This window comes from Python bivittatus, unplaced genomic scaffold (assembly GCF_059951505.1).
Source record: "Python bivittatus isolate LINGU-HERP-01145 unplaced genomic scaffold, Pbiv_v1 ctg000680_np1212, whole genome shotgun sequence".
Classification (NCBI taxonomy): Eukaryota; Metazoa; Chordata; class Lepidosauria; order Squamata; family Pythonidae; genus Python; species Python bivittatus.
This window is the reverse complement of record NW_028277095.1, coordinates 5,153,214-5,177,560: the sequence shown is the minus strand read 5'-3', so window position 1 is coordinate 5,177,560 and position 24,347 is coordinate 5,153,214. Positions and strand designations below refer to the sequence as shown.

Here is a 24,347-nt window from a genome sequence, read left to right as displayed (position 1 = left end):
TCCTCAAAGTGGGTGGGGCAGGACAAAATTTAAGTTTGGTTTCACTTACATTAAATAATTGTCTCTGTATATTTAATAGTGTTCTCATTTTTCACATTAAGATAGCAATCCAGTGGCAACTTTTGAAGAGTCTCTGGGGACTGGACTTGTTCCCCATCAAGCATCACTTGCTTTTTAACTCTGCTTGAAACCCGTCTCTTTTTCAGCACAGAAAAAGATGCTATCCATGGAGCAAGTAACACGGCACACGGAACATTTTATTGTCTATCACCTTCTAAGTCCGCTTCCTACATGGATGGCCTCAGAGGAATACGTGATGTTGTGTGTGTTGACATCGTTTGCATGACCTCATGATGTCATTGTGCCTTCTACTGGGTGTCTATGACTTCACACCACAATGTGAGCATGTGCACATCTATGTGCTCCAAAATATGGGCAGGATTGCTAACTTCTACAACAGGTGAAGGCATAGGACCCTGAACCTCCAGGTTTAGCTTCTGAGAGTTTGGTTTGGGTCAACTGTGCATCCTAGCCACCATCAAGATTAACTGCATAGAATGATTCTGTGCATTTTAGGGTAGGACCATTCAAAGAGCACCAGGGCTGGCAAGAGAATTACCCTTCTCCAATGTGTTGGGACTTCAACTTCCAGAATTCACAGCCAGCAACATCCTTGGCCAGGCTGAGTAGGAATTCTGGGAGCTGAAGTCCCAAGACAGCTGCCAGATGCCAGGCTGGGGAAGGCAATTCTAGTGGCTTTAGCATGGCAGATAGTTTTCAAATACATTTGGGGCTGGGGCTGCAGAAAGGGGAGCTAGAGAATCATCTTGGCATCTCCCTGGGCAATTCGGTGTACCAGTTGCCTAAAGGTGCTGGTTGCTGACCCCAGCTCTGATGAGCAGGCCCCCAAACCCCTGCTGAAGCACACAATTCCTCTCCACCCAGCTGCGAGGTCTTAAGAAGAAACCCAGATTTTGCTGTGTGGTATTGCAAAACCAGAGGCAATGAGCTGGACAGCGATCTTCAAGGTCTTGCTTAAAATGAGACACCCGAGAAAACCTGAACATAGCATGCTATTATTTAATACACCACATTCCTGTCCTTAGCAAAGCACCCTAACCCAGGTCAATTAAAGACCTAGAAACTACATTTGCGCAAAAAGCTTAACTTGGTTTGTGTGAAATTGGTTTAAATGTTTCTTGTACTCGGTTGTGCAATGAGAGCCAGTTTGGTGCAGCGGTTAGAGGCGTGAGACTGGAACCAAGGAGGCTGAGTTTTAGGCATGAAGCCAGCTGCGGGACTTTGGGCCAGTCCCCTCTCTCTCAGCACTAGGAAGTGGGCAGCAAGGCCAACCCCTTTCTGAAAACATTGCCAAGAAAACCTCAAGGAGCTGCCAGGAGCCGGGACTGACTTGAAGGCACAATTTTTTCAATGCAAAATCCAGTTTGTTCAATTGGTTTATGATTCAATGTATTGCACACAGCAACCCCCCCCCCCAAACGGGCTTCATTCAGTAATAAGTTGTATGTTGTGCAAATCCAGATGGGGAGTGTTCCCTACTGTATTTTATTTTTGCAAAGCCAAGGACAGAGAGGAAGGCAGAGGGGAGAGGCGGGGAACCAAAGCCATTCCGGTGAATAGGGAGCCGAAGCCCCCTCTCTCCAGCCCCATATTCCACCTGCAACTCCAAGCATTTTTTAAAGGAATAACGGTGCATTAGCCGACTCCTTTGGCCACCTCTCCTGTACCGCAACCTGTGCCGTTGAAGTCCAAGCAAAGCGTTAATGCGCAGCAGTCACCCCCGAGCATCAAATGCAGTTTTTTACCTGACAGCTTGGAATGCAAAGACCCTCGCTGTATAAGAGACTGGTGGTGGGGTCTGTCCGGCGGTGCTGCACGCACATACACACACAGGGCGGAGGTGGGGGGACCGGCAAGGGAGAGATGCAAAAGGAGAACAAAAATCAAAAATAACCTTGCCATGCAGGGAATGACAATATTATAACCGTGGTTGAAAGGAGAACCCGAAACAGAGCAGGCTGGCTGGCTTCCCAGCTGATCCATTGGGGTGCCCAAAGCGGAAAAACCGCTTATCGGAGCTCATCTATTTAATCCGCACAAGGAGAACCTCTTTGGGCAAACGGACTGTACTGTGCAACTCTCAGCACAACTCTGAGAGAAAACTTTGTTTTCTTTTTTTCTAAAAAAGGAGCTTGAGCAAAAAACGTCCGTTGAGTCAGTCAAGCTCACGTCTCTGCTGGGTCCCCCTTCTGCACCCCAAATCCACTGCCAGAGCAGGTCCCCTTAACTTAACTCCCCTTCTCTCGGTCACTCGTGGCCTGGTCATCTCCTGTCTGGACTACTGCAACACGCTCTACATGGGGCTGCCCTTGAAGAGTATCCAGAAGCTTCAGCTGGTCCAGAATGCAGCTGCGCAGGCAATTTTTGGGGCCCGAAGAAGGACCCATATAACACCTCTGCTCTGTGAGCTGCATTGGGTACCAGGTTGCTTCCGGGTCCAATTCAAGGCGTTGGTTATCACCTTTACAGCCCTGCATGGCATGGGCCCAGGTTACCCGAGGAGCCGTCTCGTCCCGGTTACATCCGCCCGTCCCACCCAATCCGGCAGGAAGGGCATGTGGCAGACCCCGTCAGCTAAAGAATTACGACTGGCGGGGTCAAGGAGGAGAGCTTTTTCCACCATTGCCCCCGCCCCGTGGAACATCTTGCCCCCGAGGTGAGGCTGGCCCCCCCCGGGCTTTCTGGAAGAGCAGGAAGCCCTGGCTCTGCCACCCGGCATGGGGATCTCATGGGGGCTCGCAGCTCTGGGGGTGGGCGGTGGTCGGATGACGCTTCCCTCACCTTTTAACCTGGCACATTTTGTAAAGGTGTTTCATTGCTTCATCGCCTTCTATGCGTAAGCCGCCTAGAGGCGCTTGCGCAGTGAGATGGGTGGTGTATAAATGTGATAAATAAGTAAATAAATAAACAAACCAGCTCCCCGGCAGAGGGGAGTCTTCAGCGTACGGAGGCGATCACAGGAGGCGCTGCAGGACATGTTAGCAAATGGAAACAGAACGACCCCCCCACACCTTCACCCTAACTGAAGCATAAGCAAAACTGCCATCTTCTGTCTATCCCCTTTTCCTAAATTGGAGGGTGCCACTGCAGGAACGTTGCCTCCCGTGCAAAGCTGCGAACACGAGAGTAAATCCTCTAAATCAGGATAGCCCCTTTCATGACATGTCTTTAATTGGCACCCCCCATTCTTCCCTTTGAGGTTATAAAGGGAGCCACCATGGGAAAGAAAATAGAAAAAGGGAAGCGGATGACGGGATAAAATCATTATTAATAATAGGCCCTTGAGGTGACTGTTTATCCCCATTAAAGCGGATCCAAATGGATCGTCTGGACACATCCAGCAACCAGGAGCTACCGACTTCCTAGGCTGTTGGTTCCAGGGTGTCCATGATGGTGGGGGCGGTGTTACAATCGAACCCCCCCCCCTTTGTTCCTGCGTACTGTACGTGCACCTACAAAAGGGGTTAGGCTTCAACGCAATGCTGAGCCCACCCTCCTGCAAACGTCAACCACTCTCCACCGATGCTCCTGATGGGTTCCACCACCAAAACTCTTCGAAACTTTGAAAAACTTTCCTAATATCTGATCAGAATTTGACCTCCTGAAACTTAACTATTTTTTTTTGTTCTGCATGAAGTATCTGAAGAGTGTTATCATACTTCCTTGAACAGTTTTCCGGAAAGCTAAAGGTACAAGGTTCTCTCAGTTCCTCTTCCTCCTCCTAAGATTTAGCTTCCATATACCTGATCATTTGTATTGCCTTTCTCTTCACCACTTTCCCTGATTTGTTCTTAAAAATGTATAACAAAATGCAAAAATCTAAAAATCTGCAGGTGACCCTGAAAGCAGCCCCCCCAGAACTCTTCAAAAATTACCAATGAACTGTAAATTGAAAACTATTCAACTGTAAATTACCAACGAATTGGGAATTACAAGGGTAATAATCAAATCCACTGTATGCTATACACTAAATCTTAAAAAAAACAAAAACAAACAAACCTTGCATAGGCACCCATCTCATAGTAGTGATGCTGGTCAGTGCACAGGGGATTAAAACCCCAAAACCCAAAAGAATATACAAAATATTTAGACGGTTGCGTATGAAGGTCTGTCAAAAGGCAAAATAGTTGTGCATAAGAGGGCTTTTTACTATTTGAACTGAGAATTGGGAATATGTCAGGAAAAACATAGAAGTTGAATGCAAGGGCGGGAGGGAGGGAAAAAGGAAGGAAGGAAGGAAGGAAGGAAGGAAGGAAGGAAGGAAGGAAGGAAGGAAGGAAGGAAGGAAGGAAGGAAGGAAGGAAGGAAGGGAGGCATTTTGCCTTTTCTGACCACCCCTGTGGGTGCCAGAAGTGATGAACTTCAGCTCCCCTCAGCCCCCAGCAGCATGGCCAAAGGACAAAGGCCTTTCTGCCTAGGAATGATGGGAGTTGAAGTCCAACCTATCTGATGGCCCTCAGGTTGGAGAAGGCTGTGGCAGACTGAGCATTGCCCGTTCTGCAGAGGAAGTTATAAGGCTGGACATCGGCCACTAGATGGCAGAACCCTAACATTTAATATTATCAAAACCAGAGGAATCAACTGTTGTCAAAGATGACGCTGCTAGTTCAGGGAGGAGGGAGAAACTCCCTTCAGGGCAGCTTTATCTATCCCATGTGGCTTTCAACCAAGTCCTCCAATTGCATTAAAAAGCTTGTTCTGATTGGGTCAACTCAAGACTCATCAAGACAAGCAGAGGGCATGGCCCCTCTGGTGCCCATCTGTGACCCAGCTGCTCCTCTGGGCAAGCTGAGCCTACTTTTTGACCCAAGTCCTCTGCCAACTCCAATTATTTATGGACTTGATTCATGTGCCCTTTTCCCATTAAAAATGGACAGACCAGGTGGCTTAGGGCTGAAAACCAGACACAAAGAATGAAAAAAAAAAGTCAGAAAAAGAAAATAGGAATAATAAAATCAATGGCTTTGGAAGATCTGGTAAAAGAGATGTATTCCGGGTGCTCTTCTTAAAGGCAGCGACAGTAGGGACTAACTGCAACTTCCAAGAGAGGGCATTCCAAGAACTGGGAGTATCGATGGCTTGTTTTCTGGCAATCTTTGTTATCTGAATTGTTTTAATCCTCTTCACTATGGAAGCATTTGAAGTTGGAAGTGATAGGACTGGCATGTAAGCCTAGCATAAAAAATGAAAATGAAAACGAAATTGTGGGAGAAGGCCTTTCTCTGTGTGTAGGCAGAGAAGCGTCTGACAGCGGGGACCTTCAGCTGCAGATCTTAATGGCCAGACAGCTGGTGCCCCAATAATCAAATAGTTAGGCACTAAACTAGAGCTTTAAAGGTAAAAACCAAACACCCTGGAAAGCAAGGGGTGTCTAGTGCCGGTCTTTCAATGTGGACATCGTGTGCTTCCAACCAGGGCTGTGGAGTCAGAGTCGTGGAGTTGGAAGCAATTCTTGGGTTACCGGAGTCGGTAGAAATGTACCAACTCCAACTCCTAATAAATTTAAATTGTATATAATATAAATAATATAATATGTAAACATTTCCTATCTCATAGATAATAATTCGATTTTATTTTTTTTCAGGAGGCATTTTAATTTCAGGTTCTCTGCAAATTTCAAGATATTCACGCAGGCAGTGATGAAATGCCTGGTACGTTGCATGCTTGCAGTCGATATAGGAAATATATAATTAGTATATTTATAATTGATTTCCTATATCGATCTACCATCGAAGGAGTTGGAGTCGAAGGTTTCGTGTGCCGACTCCACGGCCCTGATTCTGAGGTCTTGCACCAATTAACAACTGTCCTGCTGGGCTTTGCACCAGCTACAACTTCTGGACACTTTTCAGCCACATCATCCCCTTCTAACACACGCTGCCCACCCACTCTCTTTCACCTTTCTGGTTCTTGCTTTCTGCCATCCGGCCCTTTCGTGTCCTTGTGTCCCATCCCCATTTCTTCCTGCTTGCCTTCTCTTCTGCCCAGCGGAACAGGATGCTTGCTCCACCAGAAAGCCACCTCCTGTTGGCTCCCTGACCTATTCTAGCTTGCCTCCACTTGGTGACCTCCAGGGTGCTGGGATTTGGATAGAAACTGAAGTCAACAGAGTTGGATGGCACCAAATTGGGGAGAATCCAGAGTGTGGCTTTTGGACTTCATAAAGCATTCTGAACGTTCAGCATACGCCCAGGTTGTAGGTAGCCCAGGAATATGGAAGTGTATTTTACAGCAATGGGAAGAGGAGGGGATGTCAAACTCTATCATGTACTTCCTGCCAACCATGTTACAATTCAGGGCAAGCTTTAGCTGGGCGTGTACCACGCCTTTATCCAGGTCAGTGAAAGATTAACAGCCACATTTGCACAACTTCCTATGTTTGATTCATTTTAATCTTGGTTCATGAGATAAATCAACTCATAAAATGGGTCAGTTCAGTAACCAAGTTAAGCGTCTTCATGAATGTGCCCCCTGCTGGAATATTACATGGAAAGTCAGGAAGATAAATGTACGGGTGACTGTTTTCCCCATGGACCTCTGCAGGGGGGCTCAACCTCTGCAAGATTTTGCATGGGGCATGACACCGCGATCAAGTCCCAACCCTTTTGCATACAAGAAGGGCGGGACTTGGATTGTGACACTACACCCACCATCTTGCAGATTTTAAGCCCCCCCAGACCCTGTGTGTTCTCTCCCTACCATCTCCCCTTTGTACACCTCTCTTTGTGACACATGAATAACACACACAACTTTTGACCAGTTTCTTCCCCTTACAAATGATTTCTCCCTGCCTCAATCTAAGTCCTCTCTGTAACAGAAAAAAATCTATAAAAATTCCCTACCATCTCCAGGGCTGCTAAATGAGGTCTGTTGAAACAAATTGGGAACAGCAGCTCATAGACAGAGAGAAAAAGAGGGGCTATGATTTATGGATCCCACCATCTATTTTCATTGCTTTTTGACTGATTGTTTTATGATGTCATCTATGGTTTAATTTCTAGGACTGCTTACTCTTTATTGCTTTGCCATTTTACTTGTACTGTGGACATTTTATTGTCAGGATTGTAACCTGCTGAGAGTTTCTTGACTGAGGCAGGCAGGGCAAAAATATTGAATTGTGGAGTCCTTGGTGCTCTCTGAGCTTGGCTGTTTGCTTGCAGACGTTTCATTACCCAACTAGGTAACGTCATCAGTGCTGTTTCCTCATCAGTCTTTATTCAAAATATTGAATAAACCAGTAAGTCAATGAATAAAAAGTTGGAGGCTCACTCTGATATCTGACAGCTTCTCTATGCCTCCTCCTGCCCCCCCAGCAGCCAAATGAAGTGGGGAACTTACTTGTGACAGGTGGACTCAAAGCCATCACTCCATAGTAAGAGAAAGGCCCGGTCTCAAACTTCATGTTCTCCTTGCCAGCTTCTACCTCCACTTTGCCCTGACAAAGTAAGGCAAAAAAAAAAAAAAAATCCAGGGTAAAACTTCACCAGTTTAGCAGTTCAGGTTTGCAGCCTCTCAGAAGCATTTTAGGGTGTTTTTTTGTTTTTTAAGTCAAAGGTTAAAGTATTATTTTAAGACAATAGGTAACAGTTTGCATTTCTCCCCTTTTTAATTCTACTTAGGGACAGGGGATTTGATCTGGATCGGGACCCTACTTTGCAGATTAAAAAGGGAGGGGACTGCTTTGCCAAAGGGGTCCTCATTCCCAAGTGTGGCAATCTTTACAGGTGGTAAATTAGGGTCAAAAAAAGGAATTGCAAATGTAGGGGCTCTAATCCAGATTAAGACATGGGGTATGTGTTGAAAGATAAAACCTTAGTATTTTTTTTACACTATAGTCCATATTCAGACCAAAGTAAAGAAAGCAAAATTGTATTTATTTATCCGATTTATATAGCTGCCTATCTCACTTTTATGTGACTCTAGGCAGCTTACAATAAAATACATAGAATAAACAATATCAAAAACAAGTAAAAATAAAAACACATAGCAGCCGGGCATAATCTAATCCAGTGTTTCTCAACCTTGGCCACTTTCAGCTGTGTGGACTTCAACTCCCAGAATTCCCCAGCCAGCCATGGGGAACTGACTAATCTATCATCCACTCAACCAGGAGATGGGGTCTAACCCACACCCAAGGCCCCAGGCTCGAGCACAAAGCCAAGTTTTCAAGGCCTTACAAAGGCCAACAGGGATGGATGGGGCCAATCTAATCTTGGGGGATGATGTTTGAAAAGGTGGGTGCTACGGCAGAAAAGGCTCTGTCCAGCCCACAGTACCCAGAGCATGGCCTTCCTGCCAGATCAGGTAGGACAGATAGAAAAATGAGGCTAGCAATGTCTTCAAAGCAGCATCTGCTTCCTTCTTAGCTATGGGGCAGTGCCGGCTCTGATCAAAGATGTGTTCTCAATCCACAGGGCTGGGAATGCTTCAGATCTGACATGCGATCCGATCCCAGCAAAAGACACGGCTGCTTTAAAAAGCTGGAAACAGATGCTCTGTTTGCAATACCCACTTTTCAGGAACTGAATGCAAAGGGACACCCCGAGGAGATACTCATGTTGAACAACAGTGCATCACATCCCACGAGGACTGTGAGACCACCTGATATTTTGGGGAACACTTTCCTTCAAAGCTTTCTCCAAACTGATGGCGGCTTCTGAGTCAGTTCTACCATGTGGCCTTTTGCCATGTTCCCATACATGTGGAGACCAGCATGCTGGGACACAACTCCTCTATGGTGGAATTTTCAAAGCATGTTCCACGAAAACCTGGGGTTCTGCAAGAATTTGATGAGATTCCGCGAGAGATGAACGAAAAAAAAAAAATGAAACTTAGGCAGAGTCAGTTTTCTACTACTAGAGAGTTAAAAAACAAAACAAAACCCTAACAGGTTCCGTGGCCCGAAAAATTTGAAAACCCCTCTTCTATAGTACTACAGATGTTCCTTGGAGCTGAATCAACACGACAGCCTTCTTCCTTAAAGAAAACTGTATTCTGTTGGCTGAGCCGATGAGAGTTGGGGGTGGGTGTTCTCAGGCAATTATCACCATTAAGATGCAACAATTAAAGCTCTTTAAAAGTTCCTGCTCATTTTTCTCATAGGAATTCTGCCAAGGAGGGCAACGCTGCTCCTATTTCCCAGGCCATGGTTTGCAAATGAATCCTAAGGCCAGGCCTGGATTTGACCACAATCCTTCCACCCTGATTAAGCCCATACCTATACAGGAGCATTTGATATGAGCCATGAAGCGGTCATGTGCATCACACCATTTGCGCAAAAGAAGCAACTAACATAATTTTGTTATTACGCAAATGACGCGAATTATATAATTTTCCTTTGCACGAATCATGTGAATTATGTAATATCATTGCACAAATGAGTAAATTATGTAATTTTAATTTGCGCAAATAACTTTAATTTACGCAAATTCCATCATTGCGTGAATGACACAAATGTTATCTTGTCATTGCACAAATGATGTGTATAAAGTAATTTCATCATTGCAGAAATGTGAATTATGTAATTTCATCGTTGCGCGAATGATGCAAATTATATAATTTTACCATTGCGTGAATGGTGCAAATGATGTAATTTACCATTGCGCCAATGATATGAATTATATACTTTCATCATAGCGCGAATGATGCAATTTCACCATCGCGCGAATGATGCGGGTGATGGAATTTCACCATCGCGTGGATGATGCGGGTGATGGAATTTCACCATCGCGCGGATGATGCGGGTGATGGAATTTCACCATCGCGCGGATGATGCGGGTGATGGAATTTCACCATCGTGCGAATGATGCGGGTGATGGAATTTCACCATCGCGCGGATGATGCGGGTGATGGAATTTCACCATCGCGTGGATGATGCGGGTGATGGAATTTCACCATCGTGCGAATGATGCGGGTGATGGAATTTCACCATCGCGCGGATGATGCGGGTGATGGAATTTCACCATCGCGCGGATGATGCGGGTGATGGAATTTCACCATCGCGCGGATGATGCGGATGATGGAATTTCACCATTGTGCGAATGATGCGGGTGATGTACTTTCGCCATTGCGCGAACGATGCAGATGATGGAATTTCGCCATTGCGCGAATGATGCGGATGATGGAATTTACCATTGTGCCAATGATACGAATTATACTTTCATCATTGCGCGAATGATGCAATTTCACCATTCTGCAAATTTCACCATTGCGCAAATGAAGTAATTTCACTATTGTGCGAATGATGCGAATAATGGAATTTCACCATTCCATGAATGATGCGAATGTAATTTTACCATTGCATGAATGATCCAAATTATGTAATTTCACTATTGCACGAATGATGAGAATGTAATTTTACCATAGCGCAAATTATCCAAATTATGTAATTTCACCATTGCGTGAATGATGCGAATTATATAATTTCACCATTGCACGAATGATGCAAATGATGTAATTTCATAATTACGCGAATTATGCAAATTATGTAATTTCATCATTGCGCAAATGATGCGAATTATGTAATTTCACCGTTGCGTGAATGATGCGAATTATGTAATTTCATAATAGTGTGAATGATGCAAATTATTTAATTTGATCATTCTATGAATGATGCAAATTATGTAATTTTATCACTGTGCAAATGGTACAATAATTTAAGTTCAACATTGCGTGAATGACAGAAACGTAATTTCATAATTGCATGAATGACATGTATAATGTACTTTCATCATTGCGCAAACGGCACAAATTATTCATAATCTGTAGTATTTGCATGTCATGATGCATGTGCCATCACCCCAACAGACTCCTCTGCACTTAATAGGGAAACTTCCTCTCATTCCTTACAGATTCGTTTCCTTGTTTTGACGATGCATCTGGAGTAACCCATTACCTGAAGGATGAGGATGAAGAAATCGGCAGGCTTGTTCCTGTTGAAGAGGAAATGTCGGGGAGACTTCTTGTTCTCCTCATCAAACTTCAGCTCGTGGATGACATCGCGGTGCTTGAGCAGACGCAGCAAAATCTTTTCCGAAATGAAGGTGGCCGTGAACTGCGTCACTTCTGGAGGGAAAAAAGGCAGTGAGTTGGGCCACCTGATGCGAGACTCAGCAGGCAGCTTCTATCAATGTCAGCCCCACTCGGTAGACCAGAGCAGGGGATCAACTCCACAGGAAGTATAAAAGGACTTTGAGATTGGCCTTAACAACAGAGTCTTGCCATTCTGATTGTGTGGGACCTCCTCCCCTTCTTACATTTTAGTGAATTCATGGGAGGTGTCTGTCTGAGCCGCTTCTGAATGTCATCTGGAGCTTTCAGACTTAAAAAACATTTCGGTCCTTTTTGCCTAGGGAACGGATCCTGCATATGTCCATCAAGGTCATCTTCCTTACTCTTGACAGAGTAACTTCAGGCAGTCTGAACAAGTGGGTGAAGGGCAGGAAGTAGCGCCCTGCTGTCTTCCCTCCCCTTTGCTCATTTCTGCACCAGTGACTCAAATGTGCATCTTCCCAGCATCTCCCAGCTGTCTTTGATCTGGTTTAAAGTCTGTCCTCACTACAGTTATGATGGCATGACAACGGTTGGATACCTCTAAAAGGCACTGGATTTCCCAGCTTGGAGTTTGTAGTGTGAAGGTGCTGAGCTAACAGCTAAGAAGCCCAGGTTCTAGCCCCCCAGTCATGGAACCCCACTGGGAGACTTTGGGCCAGTCCTCCCCTCTCATCCCAAAATGCAGTGTGGTCCCGTGGTGAAGGTGGAGGGACCCAGATTCTAGTCCCCGCTCAGCCATGGATACTCCCTGGGGAACTGGCTCAGTCTTTCTCAGCCCGGCCTACCTCGCAGGGTTGTTGTTGTGGGGAAAAAGAGGGGGAAGGGGCCCTAGGTACACTGCTTTCAGTTCCTGAATAAAAGTTGGGATATAACTCTAACAACTAAATAAATAAATAAGTGTGGGATGAGAACTCCTGGAATTCCCAAGGGTGCGAAGTGCTAGGCCATACTTCGTGCCAAATTAATTTCCAAACTTTATATTTGTATGCTGATTGTGATACTGAAACTCCATCGTGCATGGACAGACAACCTTTGGGGGACATGGGATGTCCTGATATTTTTGGAATGGGAGTAAGAGTGCAGGGGGAAGGGCAATAAGCTGGGGGTGTACCTTGACATTTCCTGATGTTTTATTCAGGAATTTTATTCCTTTCCCTCCCCCCCCCCTTTTTTTTACAATGCATGATGCCCATTAAAGGATTTAAGGTCCTTTTTTTATGGATATCCTGACTCAAAATGGGGGAAATCAAGGTCAAGTGCAGGGGACTATCATACAGTTGAATAATATTATTTCCAAGTGCAGGCTGGAATGAGGACATTGCACAAACCAATCCTGTGAAGTAGACCTTTTCTTAAAACTCCAAGTCAGACACAGGGATGAGCCTAGTTCACATTGCAGGCCCAAGGCCTACAGGGTTGCAACCGGGGTCCATCTATTCAAACTGCCCTATTTCCCCAGCTGACCTTCCAGTGAAATTCAGCATTCTGGATCTTCCTGCTCCAGGGGAGCAGAAAACAAAGGTCAGTAGAATATTCTACCACAGAAGAACTGACTCTTGAAGAACTCTCCTCCTCCTTCTCTTCCCACCTGGAGTTTGTGGGGAGAGGAAGAGTCATTTCCCCACTGAGCTCTAGGAAGACCTCTCATCGCTCTCCTCGGGAGCATACAGTGGCTACCGATTTGACAAATCCCAACATCGGTTCGTTCAGATGTTTTTCAAGTATCAGAGCTGCTCAAAATACAATTGCAGGAGGAAGTTAATCAAAGGATTCCTCGTTGGACAGCAAACGGAGACCAGAGAGAGACAACTGAAAGGGTGCAGAAATCCCAGCCTTTACCCCACACCCTTCACACAACCTACAAAGAGGTCCTTTGGATAAAAGATGACATCTGTGCCTCGCTCAAAGAATTCCACCAGCGCTGATTCTCGACACTTAAAGTCTCTTTCAAGTCATGCTCCATTCCTGGGGAGTACCTAGAAAAATCTATATAATTTACCTAGCAAGAAGACAGTATGTACCAGTTTGCACCTGCCTTCTTCCAAAACATTTTTTTTCCAAATTCCCAATCTAGCCTATCCCCCTGACTGTTCCTGGTGGTCTCCCATCCAAGTTCTGATCAGATGGGCCCTGCTTAGCTTTTAAAGATATGATCAGCTAGATGTTGTTAGGACTTTCCCCACACCATTGGAATTTTATTTATATATTTCAGGTTATACCATCCTTAAAAAACCCCCATCATTTAAAAAAAAACAAACCACAATGTAAAATCCCCAAACCAGCCTCTTAAGATAAAAAAAAGCCAGGCAGGCTTTGTCAGGAAGAGCATTCCTGACAAGGGGATCAACACTGCAAAAGCATCCCGGACCCCCACCTCCCCATGTTTGAGCAAGAAGGGGGGGGTCGAGGAGACAAGTAGCCTTTGTAATTGGGCTGGGGAGACACAGGGCCAGGCATTTCTTCCTCCATAATTAAAATCTCCTTTCCCTTTCTCAGAAAGAGGGCTTTTCTCCCCTGCCACTTTGCAACATCTGGACCGACAGCTTCATCTTCTGCTGAGTCTTAATTGCCCGGGGGGGGATGGGGGGGGGGAGACAAATAAACAAGCGAAGCCTGGAGGAAACTCCCATTCAAACCTAAAGCCGCAGCAGACAGGATAATGGAGGCTTGCCTTGCTGAGTCGGCAGCCCCCTGTAATTTCCCCATGAGACAATGGGGAGGACCTGTGGGGCGGGTTTCATATTAGTCTTTGGAATCTGCCTTGGCCAGATTGCGGGCGGCAGGTCTGGCAGATCGTGGGATGAGAGAAGGAAGCGGCCTTTGCCGACTTTTATGGGACTACGACTCCCATTGCCCGAGCCACCAAGGGCTTCTTTTGATGTGGAGAACAACTGCTTGGGGTCACAGTGGCCAAGGTACCCTTAAGGTGCTGGGCTGGGGCTGGAAAGAGGATGGTTCTGGACCATGCTAAGTAATTCTGGGCAAGGATCGTAGGCTTCAACCCAACTGTCTTTACTGTGATCTGGTACAAGGATAAAACCAAAGGAGACCCCTCTCCTTCCCAGTGAAAAGTGGGATGAAGGAGATAAAAAAAGAAAGAAAACTCATCTTTTTGCAATAAGGAATAAAAACGACTATTTTCAAAATCCCCCCAGAGGTCTCTTACCGGTAGAGAGAAAGCGATGGGCAGCCAGGAGCAGCTGTGGGGAGATCTTGACTTTGGACTCCGTGTCATTGTCCTTGAAGGCAGAGAAATCTCTCTTGTCCTTCTTGTTGCTCACACGCTTCTTGGTGCGGTTGTCAGCTACGGTGAGGAACAAGTCATGAAAGACACCACAATATTCTGTGTTCATACAACACGCTCAGCCAAGCCCAATAAATTAATGTTATAATTCAGCAAGATGTGTGAACACACGTCTTGCACAATTCATTGGATAGGATGAAGGGCAATTCATGGCATCATGGAAAAGACCCACAATAGAAAATTCTTCCTGTATGTCAGGGGCAGGCAATATTTTGGGAACTGGAGCCCATTTGGAATGTTGAGGGTCTGTATGGAGCTCTGTCACAAAATGGCTACCATGGGAGACTTTACTCTTCACAGAAGGGCTATCATGATGGCCATAGCCAAGTTCAAAATGCCTATGGGCCAGAAGGTTCTCTACCATCCTTCTGTGGATGCCCACAGACAAATAAAGAGAGTCCTAGAAGTTGGAGTTTTGCCTTGTCGGCATGTCACAATTACAATTTTTAATTAAGATAATATTTTCAAAAGAAGTCAGGTGGAACAGGTAGACTGGTGGACATCCAGGAAGGTACATGAGGACACAATGTGGCCTCCTCCTAGTACCTGATATAAATCAAAATCGTATTATGGGCATTGGCCAGAAATCTAATATAACAAATAAAGTTTAATACAAAATAAAACATTCATGAATCTTCATAGGTAAGCAAGGTTACATTTACAGATAATCATTCTGACCTGTGATAGTGATGTACTTAAAAATATACATTCCTCCCATGAAAAAAGTGAAGATTTAAAATGAACCTAACTGTACATATCCGATTCGTCCAGGATCTCCGATTTGATTATCTCCTCAATGACGTCTTCCAACGTTACCAATCCCAACACTTCATAGAAGGGGTCTCCCTCACCTTCATTGTTCACCTTCTGGACAATAGCCAAGTGTGATTTACCTGTGGGAGAGAGAGCTCCTGGTGACAACTGCACTGTAAGTCAAGTCAACTTTATTACAGTCAATTAGACCAGTACAACTGCACTGTAACAAGAGTCACAAAAACCTGGATCCATGCTCAAAATCCACATGGAGTTGCCGCAGAGTTTGGGCAAAACAAGCTCGATCGCCATCATAATGCTTTCTTGGTTATGGGTCCTGCCCTATGGAACAGCTCCCCCATGCCCCCAAAGTACAGACACCCCTACTCTACCGGCCTTTCACAAGGCTGTGAAGACCTGGCTCTTCCCCAGACATTGGGATGTTAATATGGGGGTTGCGGAAGGAGTGTATGTGATTAGTGGTGTTGTGATTCTATTGAACTTCAACATACTTTTTTTTTCTTAGTTTAATGATAATTCTTTGTTTTTATCTTGTTCATCACCCAAAGCTTCTTGGATAGATAGGCGGCCACATAAATTAGATAAATGGATGGATAACACTTATTAATTAAGTGTATTAATATTATCTATCCATCTAGATAGTATCTATCTAATACTTTCTTTATATTATTTTTATAAATAACTCAAGGCGGCGAACATACCTAATACTCCTTTCTCCTCCTATTTTCCCCACAACAACCCCGTAAAGTGAGCTGGGCTGAGAGAGAGGGACTGGCCCAAAGTCATCCAACCAGCTTTCATGCCTAAGGCAGGACTAGAACTCACGGTCTTCCAGTTTCTAGTCCAACACCTTAACCACAACACCAAATTAATCGCTAAGGATGACTCTGGGGAAGCAGTCTTAAGTTCTGCCTTTAGAAACAGAGATGACTGACCTGTGATTTGGTGACACATATGATGTAGCGTGGAAGACAGAAGAATTGTCATGTCTCTCCCTCCACAGATGCCTAATGGCCATCGAATCTAGCTGAGTTGTCAACCACAGTCCCCATGTGATGCCCTCTGGTTGGGTTGGGGCTGCAACTTGCAGCAATCCCAGTCAACTCAAGCAAGGGGTGATGGGCACTGGTGTCCCAACTCATCTGGAGGACATCACATTAGGCTTTGAAATAGTGCCATATGCTTGACTTTGCCCTCCCCAGCTCTGCTCGAGATGTTGCACTTGACCCATCTTTCACAATGGTGCAACTCATCTGGCTTAAGCCATTTTGGACAGATTTCTCAGTTCAGGCCAAGTTCTTCAAAATCAAAGCTGGCTAAGGCTTGAAGGAAGCTGCAGTCACTGGGAAGCACCAGAGTGGGGAAGAGCTGGTACAGCAGGGGCCTGGAGGGCGTGGATGACATTTTATAAGTGAGAAGCAAAAACAGCCACCACCACCACAGCACACACAAACACACAAGGAATGGGTTGACAAATGGACAACTTTATGTGGGGTCGCACCTTATGCCTTCTCTAAGGGTTGGGGGGCTGGCAAGGCCCCCAGCCCAAGGAAAGTCACTCCAATTTGGGGGATTAGTAAGATTTTTTAAAAGTGCAATGGGGGGTCATCAGCACACATAAAAATGGGCACAGCTTCATCTGTGAAGTCATAGCCGCCACCGTGACTTTTTTGACCTTCCTCCCACAAATGCCCTTGCCCATGGGGACAAGTTGCTCACTTCCAGAAATCTGAGGGAGGTTCTCGCCTGCTCTGAACAATGAGACAAATGATTTCTGAGGTGGAAACAAGAGAACTGGAGTGGAAAAAGTCCCAGCAGAAAAGCCACAAGAGATTTTAGGGAAGGGAAGGGAGAAAGTTCCCAGATAAATACATCCTTTAAAAAACACGTCCCTGCTCTGTTGCATGATGTTCCCTCTCTCGAAGGCCTTCATGCAACACAATGGGGGATCACTTTGCATAATTCTTCACACTATTATAGCATTAGAGAAAAAGGCAATTAGGTATCTTGGCATGTTGCAATTAAGGAGCAAAGGAACCCACTCCTGCTTTTCTCGCTGTGGGTGGGACCAGACCTCCCATGCTCAGCCAGGAACTTTCTCAGTGGCTGCCATGGGTGATGTGGTTTTTCTAAGCAGAAAAAAGGTGCTGCAATTTCTCATGCACGCTCGCCATCTGGGCTGCGCTGCTCTCATGAGAATAGCCGTCGGGGTGGCTAAGCGGAAGCCAGGGACCCCCGCCTATGTCGCCAACGCTTCTCCTCCAGAGCATCCAAATGTGACTTGGTTCCCACACTGAGTAAGGCTGTGGTTCATTTACCAAACACAAGTGGCCGGATTCTCATTTCAGGCTAAGCCACAAACCATGGTTTGTACATGACCCAGGGTCCACAGAGAATATCAAGCTAAAATCAAACAACCCTGTCGGGTTTTAAGCGAGATCTGCACATCTTGCCTGTGGGCAGCCAGCCATCATTACCAGAGCCCCGTCCCGTGCTCTCAGACTGGCCTACTTTGCAGGATCACTGTCAGGAGGGAAGGGGGCACCAAGTATTGGAATGAAAAACAAGTAAAATGTCAGGACTGTGGCAAGACTGAAACTATGAGAGCCAGTTTGGTCTAGTGGTGAAGGCTCCAGGCTAGAAACCAGGAGACAGCAAGTTCTAGTCCTGTCTTAAGCATGAAGCCAGCTGGGTGACCTTGAGCCAGTCACTCCCTCTCAGCCCAACTCACCTCACAGGGTTGTTGTTGTGGGGAAAACAGGAGGAGGAGTGAGTATTAGGCGTGTTCACCGCCTTGAGTTACAGTATTTATAAAAAGAATAAAGGCGGGATAAAAAAAATCTAAAAAGACAGATAGATACTATCTAGACCAATGTTGTCCAAACTTGGCCACTTTAAGGTGAGTGGACTTCAACTCCCAGAATTCCCCAGCCAGCCATGCATGGCTGGCTGGGGAATTCTGGGAGTTGAAGTCCACTCATCTTAAAGTGGCCAAGTTTGGACAACACTGATCTAGACAGCTAATAGATCATATTAATACACTTAATTATTAAGATTACCTATCTATCTATCTATCTGCTTATAAAAGCCTGCAAAGTACAGATATTTATCCAAGCATGCCTTACATGAGAACACAGCTGAATGTTGGGGACCACGTGTGTTGCCGGGCATTCAGAACAGCGCATGAGGCAGCTGCAGGGATATCTAGCATCCTGCAAGAAATTCCAGCCCAGTCCAGTATCCATGAGTGCATTTGGAACATATGCACAAATCTTCTGCTCCAATGTTAGGGAATGGCTTGGCAGCTGGGCGGTGGGCGGCCTTTTCTTCCTCCTCTTATCTCTGACGGCCAAGGGCTGTACAATATAACACCATGGGGTTATACTGATTTGTGGAGAGGGGGTATATTTTGTGGGGCTTGCAGTGCTACGCCAAGCCGGGGAGAGAAATATGTGTGCATTTTTCCGTCTTACCAATTTGATGAAAGAGAATGTGCTTTAAACCTTCTTTCCAGGGAGAACAACACTTGGGTGAATTTTCCTGGGAGGAATCATGGCCTTGCACATCTTTGGGGACAAATTTGGCCAAGGGATGTGTCTGTGAATATTTTTATTGATTCATGCAGTTATTTAGCACACTTCTGCCCTGCCGCAATCCGAAAGCCTTCCAGTGGCTTTCACAGAATAAATGGCACAACTTAAAACATCCACGGTACAATCTTTAAAACCCAACAGTTGTAAGTAGGAACAATCAAACAATGCTAAAATAAAAACAACCACTTCTGGACAATGTCTCTCACTGCACAAATTCTTTCTCCGGCGGTGTGTGGCCTCTGTGGCTCCCCTCCCCACGAGGAACAGTGGTGCCCACAGGAGGAAGCAAGGCAGGGTAGATGGTGCAAGCAGCATCATGCCAATGCAATGCAGGTTCCACCCCTTGTATGCTTGTGTCATGATGTTGCACACGCATGTGAAAAAGGTGGTGCTTGCATTGCAACACTGCAGCACCGTTTTGTCATCTGGATCCCGCAGAGGCCTCTGACCAGGAGGGGCCTCCTTCTTCCCAGACACCCTTTTAGTCCCCCGGCTCTTGCCACTGCTAAGGGGGCACCCTGCCCTTGAAGAGCTGTTGAAGTTCTCTTGGCCTTGAGGGAGAAAAAGAGCAAAATCACCCATTCCACTCTCTCCCTACAACTCTGGTGGAGAATTTGGGGAAGCCAGTTGTGTTCAGGGAGATCATTTTAGGTGCACAGTGATGATACGGCTGTTTCCATGCTTCTAACAACGGCAATGCTAGAATCGCGGGAGTGGAAATGAAGACTCTGCAAAACAGGACAGCTTCTCCTCTTACACCCAAACCAGTGAAACATCTATTGTATGTTCCAGGAGCAACCAGCAGCAAGGTTGCTCCTTCTCCCATGGCCCTGGTTGAACCTGTGCCCTTTCCAACCCTGTGATCCCATGACTGGGTTTGCTCACCACCCACCTTTCCCCTCCCCATTAAATAAGAAAGAGGAAAAACAAGATTTCTTTCACTGTAAGCCAAAGGTCATCATAAAACAATTCTTCAAAGCAACTTCTCCGGGAGGAGCACACACATGACGAGGCAGAGGAAAGAGGTTGGTGCAGACTGGAGTTTGGCAACTGGAGTTCAGTGTTGTTCTCCTGTGTTTTTTGCAATCAATCAACTTTTTTTGATAGCCGAGTATATTGGTTCACCAGTTCTGTTTTTTCCTGTGGTTTTGGGGGGCACAATTACTGGAGCTTGTCTGCATAAGGGAGGCTCAAACAAACCTCCACCTGAGTCAGGACCTATGCTCTAAACTCAGGAAGTGTGAAGAATGTGCCAACCTCTGTAGCTCCACCAGGCAGATGTGGGGTGCCAGCATCCGCAGCTGGGCTGGGGGGGGGTAAGTTGGCAAGGAGTGCAATATTAACAAGCCCAAACTTGGCCCAGGAACCCCACATTCAGAGGGGTCCCAGGAAGCTACTATTATCCATGATCCCATCTCTGTGTTTACAGCCAGTCAATGCCCACTGGTAGCACAGAGATCTCTATTTTGGAATCTAGGGTATCTGCAGGATGTGGTCAAAAATATCAAGATGGCAGCCATGATGCAGATAAAAACCAGACAGAGCTTCAATCATACTGTGGCAGCTGCTGGCTTGACTTTTTTGACCACTCCTGGCAGACACCCCTGCTCAGAATGGTTTAGACCAGTGTTTTTCAACCTTGGTAACTTTAAGATGCGTGGACTTCAACTCCCAGAATTCCCCAGCCAGCCAGGCTGGCTGGGGAATTCTGGGAGTTGAAGTCCATGTATCTTAAAGTTGCCAAGGTTGAGAAACACTGGTCTAAACCTTCTGCAAGAAGAGAGAAAGCTTTCTGATACACGTTCACAAAAGAACTCAGACTAGCAGAAAATAGGAGAGGCAGAAACACAAGCTTTGGAGAAGGGGTAGTGGTGCTAATTGAAATGGTTTGAGGAATTTGGAATACAAAGTGCAAAAAAAGGGGGGAAAGTCTTCAAATAAAGCAGAACAAAAAGAAAACAGGAAGGGGAAGTAATTGATGGTCATCCCTGCTCTTAAACTTTTCCTTCCAAGAGCTAACAACAATCCCACATTTACATATTCCTTCAACTAAACTGAGGATTTCTACAGATGGAAACAGCCACATCCTGGAACTTTTTCCAACTTCTCAAATTAGCCTCCTGCCCTGGGGTTTCCTAGTGGTCTCCCATCCAAGGACTAACTGAGCCCGATCCTGCTTAGCCTTTTCAAGATCAGCTAGGTGCTACCCTCTTCTGGAGAGAAAGTGATTAAAAGATCCAATTTAGTTTCCACTGGAAAAGGCAGAATAGCAGATACTGATAGTGAGATGGGGAGGAGCTAATCAGGAAAAATGGGATAGGGGAGGAGCTAATTGGAATGGGAGGGGTCGGGGAGGAGCTAATTAGGAAAAGGATGGGAGGGATAATCAGGAAAGGGGAGGAGCTTTAAAAGCAAAGTCTCAGATGAGTCCAATTGCTGTTGACCTCATGCATGGAGTTTGCTTGGTGGCAACATGGAAGTGTTTTGCCAGCACCTTCATTCAGGGTTTATGTGTTTATTCAAATGGTATGGCTGCCATCCTGCCATAGTAGCTCTAGGTGGATAACAACAGATAAAAACAATTCAAATATCAAAGCAGCATCTCTAACCCACAATGACCACCAAAGTCAAAAGCAATCGAGTAAACCAGTGTTTCTCAACCTTAGCAACTTTAAGATGTGTGGACTTCAAATCCCAGAATTCCCCAGCCAGCATGGCTGGCTGGAGAATTCTGGAAGTTGAAGTCCACATATCGTAAAGTTGCTAAGGTTAAGAAACACTGGAGAAACTACACCCCACCATGGGCTCCAGCTAACCCTCCAACCCCCACGCCCAGGAATGCATCCACTTTTTCCAAGCTTTGCAAAAAGCCGGCAGGACTGGGGGCAACCTACCCTTGGGGGGATATGGTGCCCCCCACGGCAGGTGCTTTCTGAGTCCCAGAAGGTGATGCTCTTTAACTGACGGGACCCACAGCATGCCTCTCCTGCCAGATCCAATAGGCAGGCAGAAACCATTGGGGGAGGCAGTCCCTCTAGCTCCCCTGGGCTTTCTCATCCAAGGATGACCCAGGTCTGGCCAGACTTAGCTTCTTGCGTGGCTTCAGGAGCCAGAATGAGCCCACTCTGCCCCCCTCCATGATTCAGGAGAGAAACAGCTGCTTCTCCAGTTGCTCTGTGTCTGTCTGTTTCTGTCTGTAATTAACTATAATGTACCATAGACAACCTCACAAGGGGGGAGTCAGGGCTACAGAAACCAATACATAAAAACTGCACATAAGGCCCCCGCCTTTGGCTTTCTTCTTGAAAGGACTGCTCCCCCAAAGCTGGTGAAAAATTGCCTCTAGGTAATGAGGATTTTTTTTTAATTGGCTTTTAGCTCCTCTCACGCTACAGGTTAATTATGGTAAGATGCTTATTAGCCTTTCTAACAATGACAGGGCCTTCTGGAGAACCTGGAAAGCTTAAAATGTACTGGTTGGGAAAAGATCCTTCTGATTTTTGGCCACTGTAGACTAACACGGCGCTCCTCCTACCAGGGGTCACCTGAATCCCACATGCACACAGACAAACCTCTCCCAAGCCACGTTAAACGCTTGAGCCTGATCGCTCTACGCAACCGGGCAGGAGGCACAGCGCAATGCCCAATCCTTGCGATTGCCTCTTGCAGCACAGGGGCACCACCCGGGACCTCAGGAGCTGCACGAACACCCCCCCAAGCCTTGGCAGTGACCGTCGGCTGGTGTGTGTGCTAAAAAGTCAAGAGGGTAGCCACAACCGGTCCATCAAAGCCCTGATTTACAGATGGGTTTGAGGTTTGCGGCCACCACCTCAATGTCCCCGTCCCGCCACCGTGATGTCCCATTGGCCATCTCGCACAGGTCCAGGGGCTCTGGTCATCCTCCTCCAGCCCTTTTTATAGATAGAATCAAGTACAATACAAGAGAGTAATTTGGCAAGGGAAATCTACAGCTCCGGATCTCCACGAAGACTAGAAACGTACCCTTTTTATGAATGCTTCAAAATCCCCAGCAGAACAAAGTACTTTCTCACACATACTTTCTCACCCCTCGCTTGGAGGAAGAATCACCCGTTTTAGGTCGAATGAGCAGACCAATTTCAAGCGGCCAGCCTGAACCTTGGCCACTGAAGAGCCCTGCCCGCAGTGCGACATCAGGCCAGGATCTGACGGAGAGGCCAACGTTAAGAAGCAGAGGCTGGCTTCTCTTGGGGCTCCCTTCTTACCCAGCTCCTCTCTGCCCGATAAGCCCTGGATTAAGGGGTTTAGGAGAGTAGGAAATCCTCAAGTAAACAGTTGGTGGGTGGTAAATGCCTCAAGGCACTGGGAGAGAGGGAGGGGGGCTGCTCAAAAAAAGAAATCACAGCTCCGGCAAGACCAGGATATAGCAGAGACCACAGTGGTGGGGTTTTCTCTGGCCTCAGGGATGGAAAAAGGTACAAGAATATCAGAAAGTCACTGATGCATCTGGTTATACTGGTTCACCCAACTCGTGGTTGCCCTCATATTTATTTCAGGGTTGCAGAGAGGAATCTGCCCCAGCCCTGGGGTCGAACCTCTGACCTTCTGCTATGTCCTGCTCAAGGACACCATGGGGGGGGGGATATCAAAAAAATCAAAATGCCAGCCATACCTGTCTGATCAAAGCCCTGTCCCTGGCTCTGCCCCAACTCTGCCATGCCTAGAGGCCAAAAGCTTCTGTGCCTTTCCTGTGGTCTGTGCTGATCAGCTGCGGCTCTCCAGAATTTCAGGCAGATCAGACGGGAGATGGTAAAGACTGAAGTGGGGTTTTTTGGTGCTCTCAAGTCAGTTTTGACTCGTGGTGACTGCCTGGACATGTCCTTGCAGTTTTCTCGGCAGCATTTTCCAGAAGTGATCTGCCATTGCCTTCTTCCGCGGGCTGACAGGGAGGGACTGGCCCAAAGCCCCCCAGCTGGCTTCGGTGCCCAAGATGGAACTAGAACTCAGGGTCTCCCTGTTGCACCCTCACCCCTGGATCAGACTGATTCTTACAATGACTTTGAGTCAGACTTGATTCCCGGTGACCTACACGACAAGTCCCTGCAGTTTACTTGGCAAGATTTCAGAAGTGGTTTGCCCTGGCCGCCTTCTTCCTCGGGCCGAGAGAGAGGGACTGGCCCAAGGTCACCCACTGGCTTCGTACCTAAAGCAGGAGTTGAACTCACGGTCTCCCGGCTCCTAGTCCAGCTTCTTCAACACTAGATTACACCGGCTCTCAAAGAGTTGACCTAGGGGCCTTTTTTACACAAAGCCCACGTTCTTTTTTGATCACGGCGTTCAGAGCCAATCAGAGGAAAACCTTTTTCCAACGCCTTCTACTTCAAGAGATCCACGCCAGAAACAGAAGCTTGAAATGGTAAGCTTCTAATATGCACCCATAACATTACAAAAGGTATAGAGGAATTCGTATTTTTCTCCTGAGAGAGCAATGCGATGACAGTGCAGTACAATGGACCCACCATATGTTAGGGACTTTTATTGTATTTTCTATGTTTTCTATTGTT

General features: G+C 46.3%; 1 protein-coding gene across 3 annotated transcripts in view; it reads right to left on the bottom strand.

The window, feature by feature from the left end:
* Positions 1–24,347, bottom strand: part of CNNM4 (cyclin and CBS domain divalent metal cation transport mediator 4) — a 58,911-nt gene that overhangs the window by 4,248 nt on the left and 30,316 nt on the right. The window contains exons 2-6 of one of the 3 annotated variants that reach the window (XM_007429743.3): positions 15,187–15,330; positions 14,300–14,437; positions 10,976–11,145; positions 7,420–7,516; positions 1,827–1,892 (exon numbers count right to left, since the gene is read on the bottom strand). In XM_007429743.3, coding sequence (XP_007429805.2) covers positions 1,827–1,892; positions 7,420–7,516; positions 10,976–11,145; positions 14,300–14,437; positions 15,187–15,330 — 615 coding nt within the window. Of the gene's footprint in view, positions 1–1,826; positions 1,893–2,059; positions 5,254–7,419; positions 7,517–10,975; positions 11,146–14,299; positions 14,438–15,186; positions 15,331–24,347 lie in introns of those variants that run through there. The other 2 variants (XM_088151938.1, XM_088151937.1) reach the window with 2 other exon arrangements.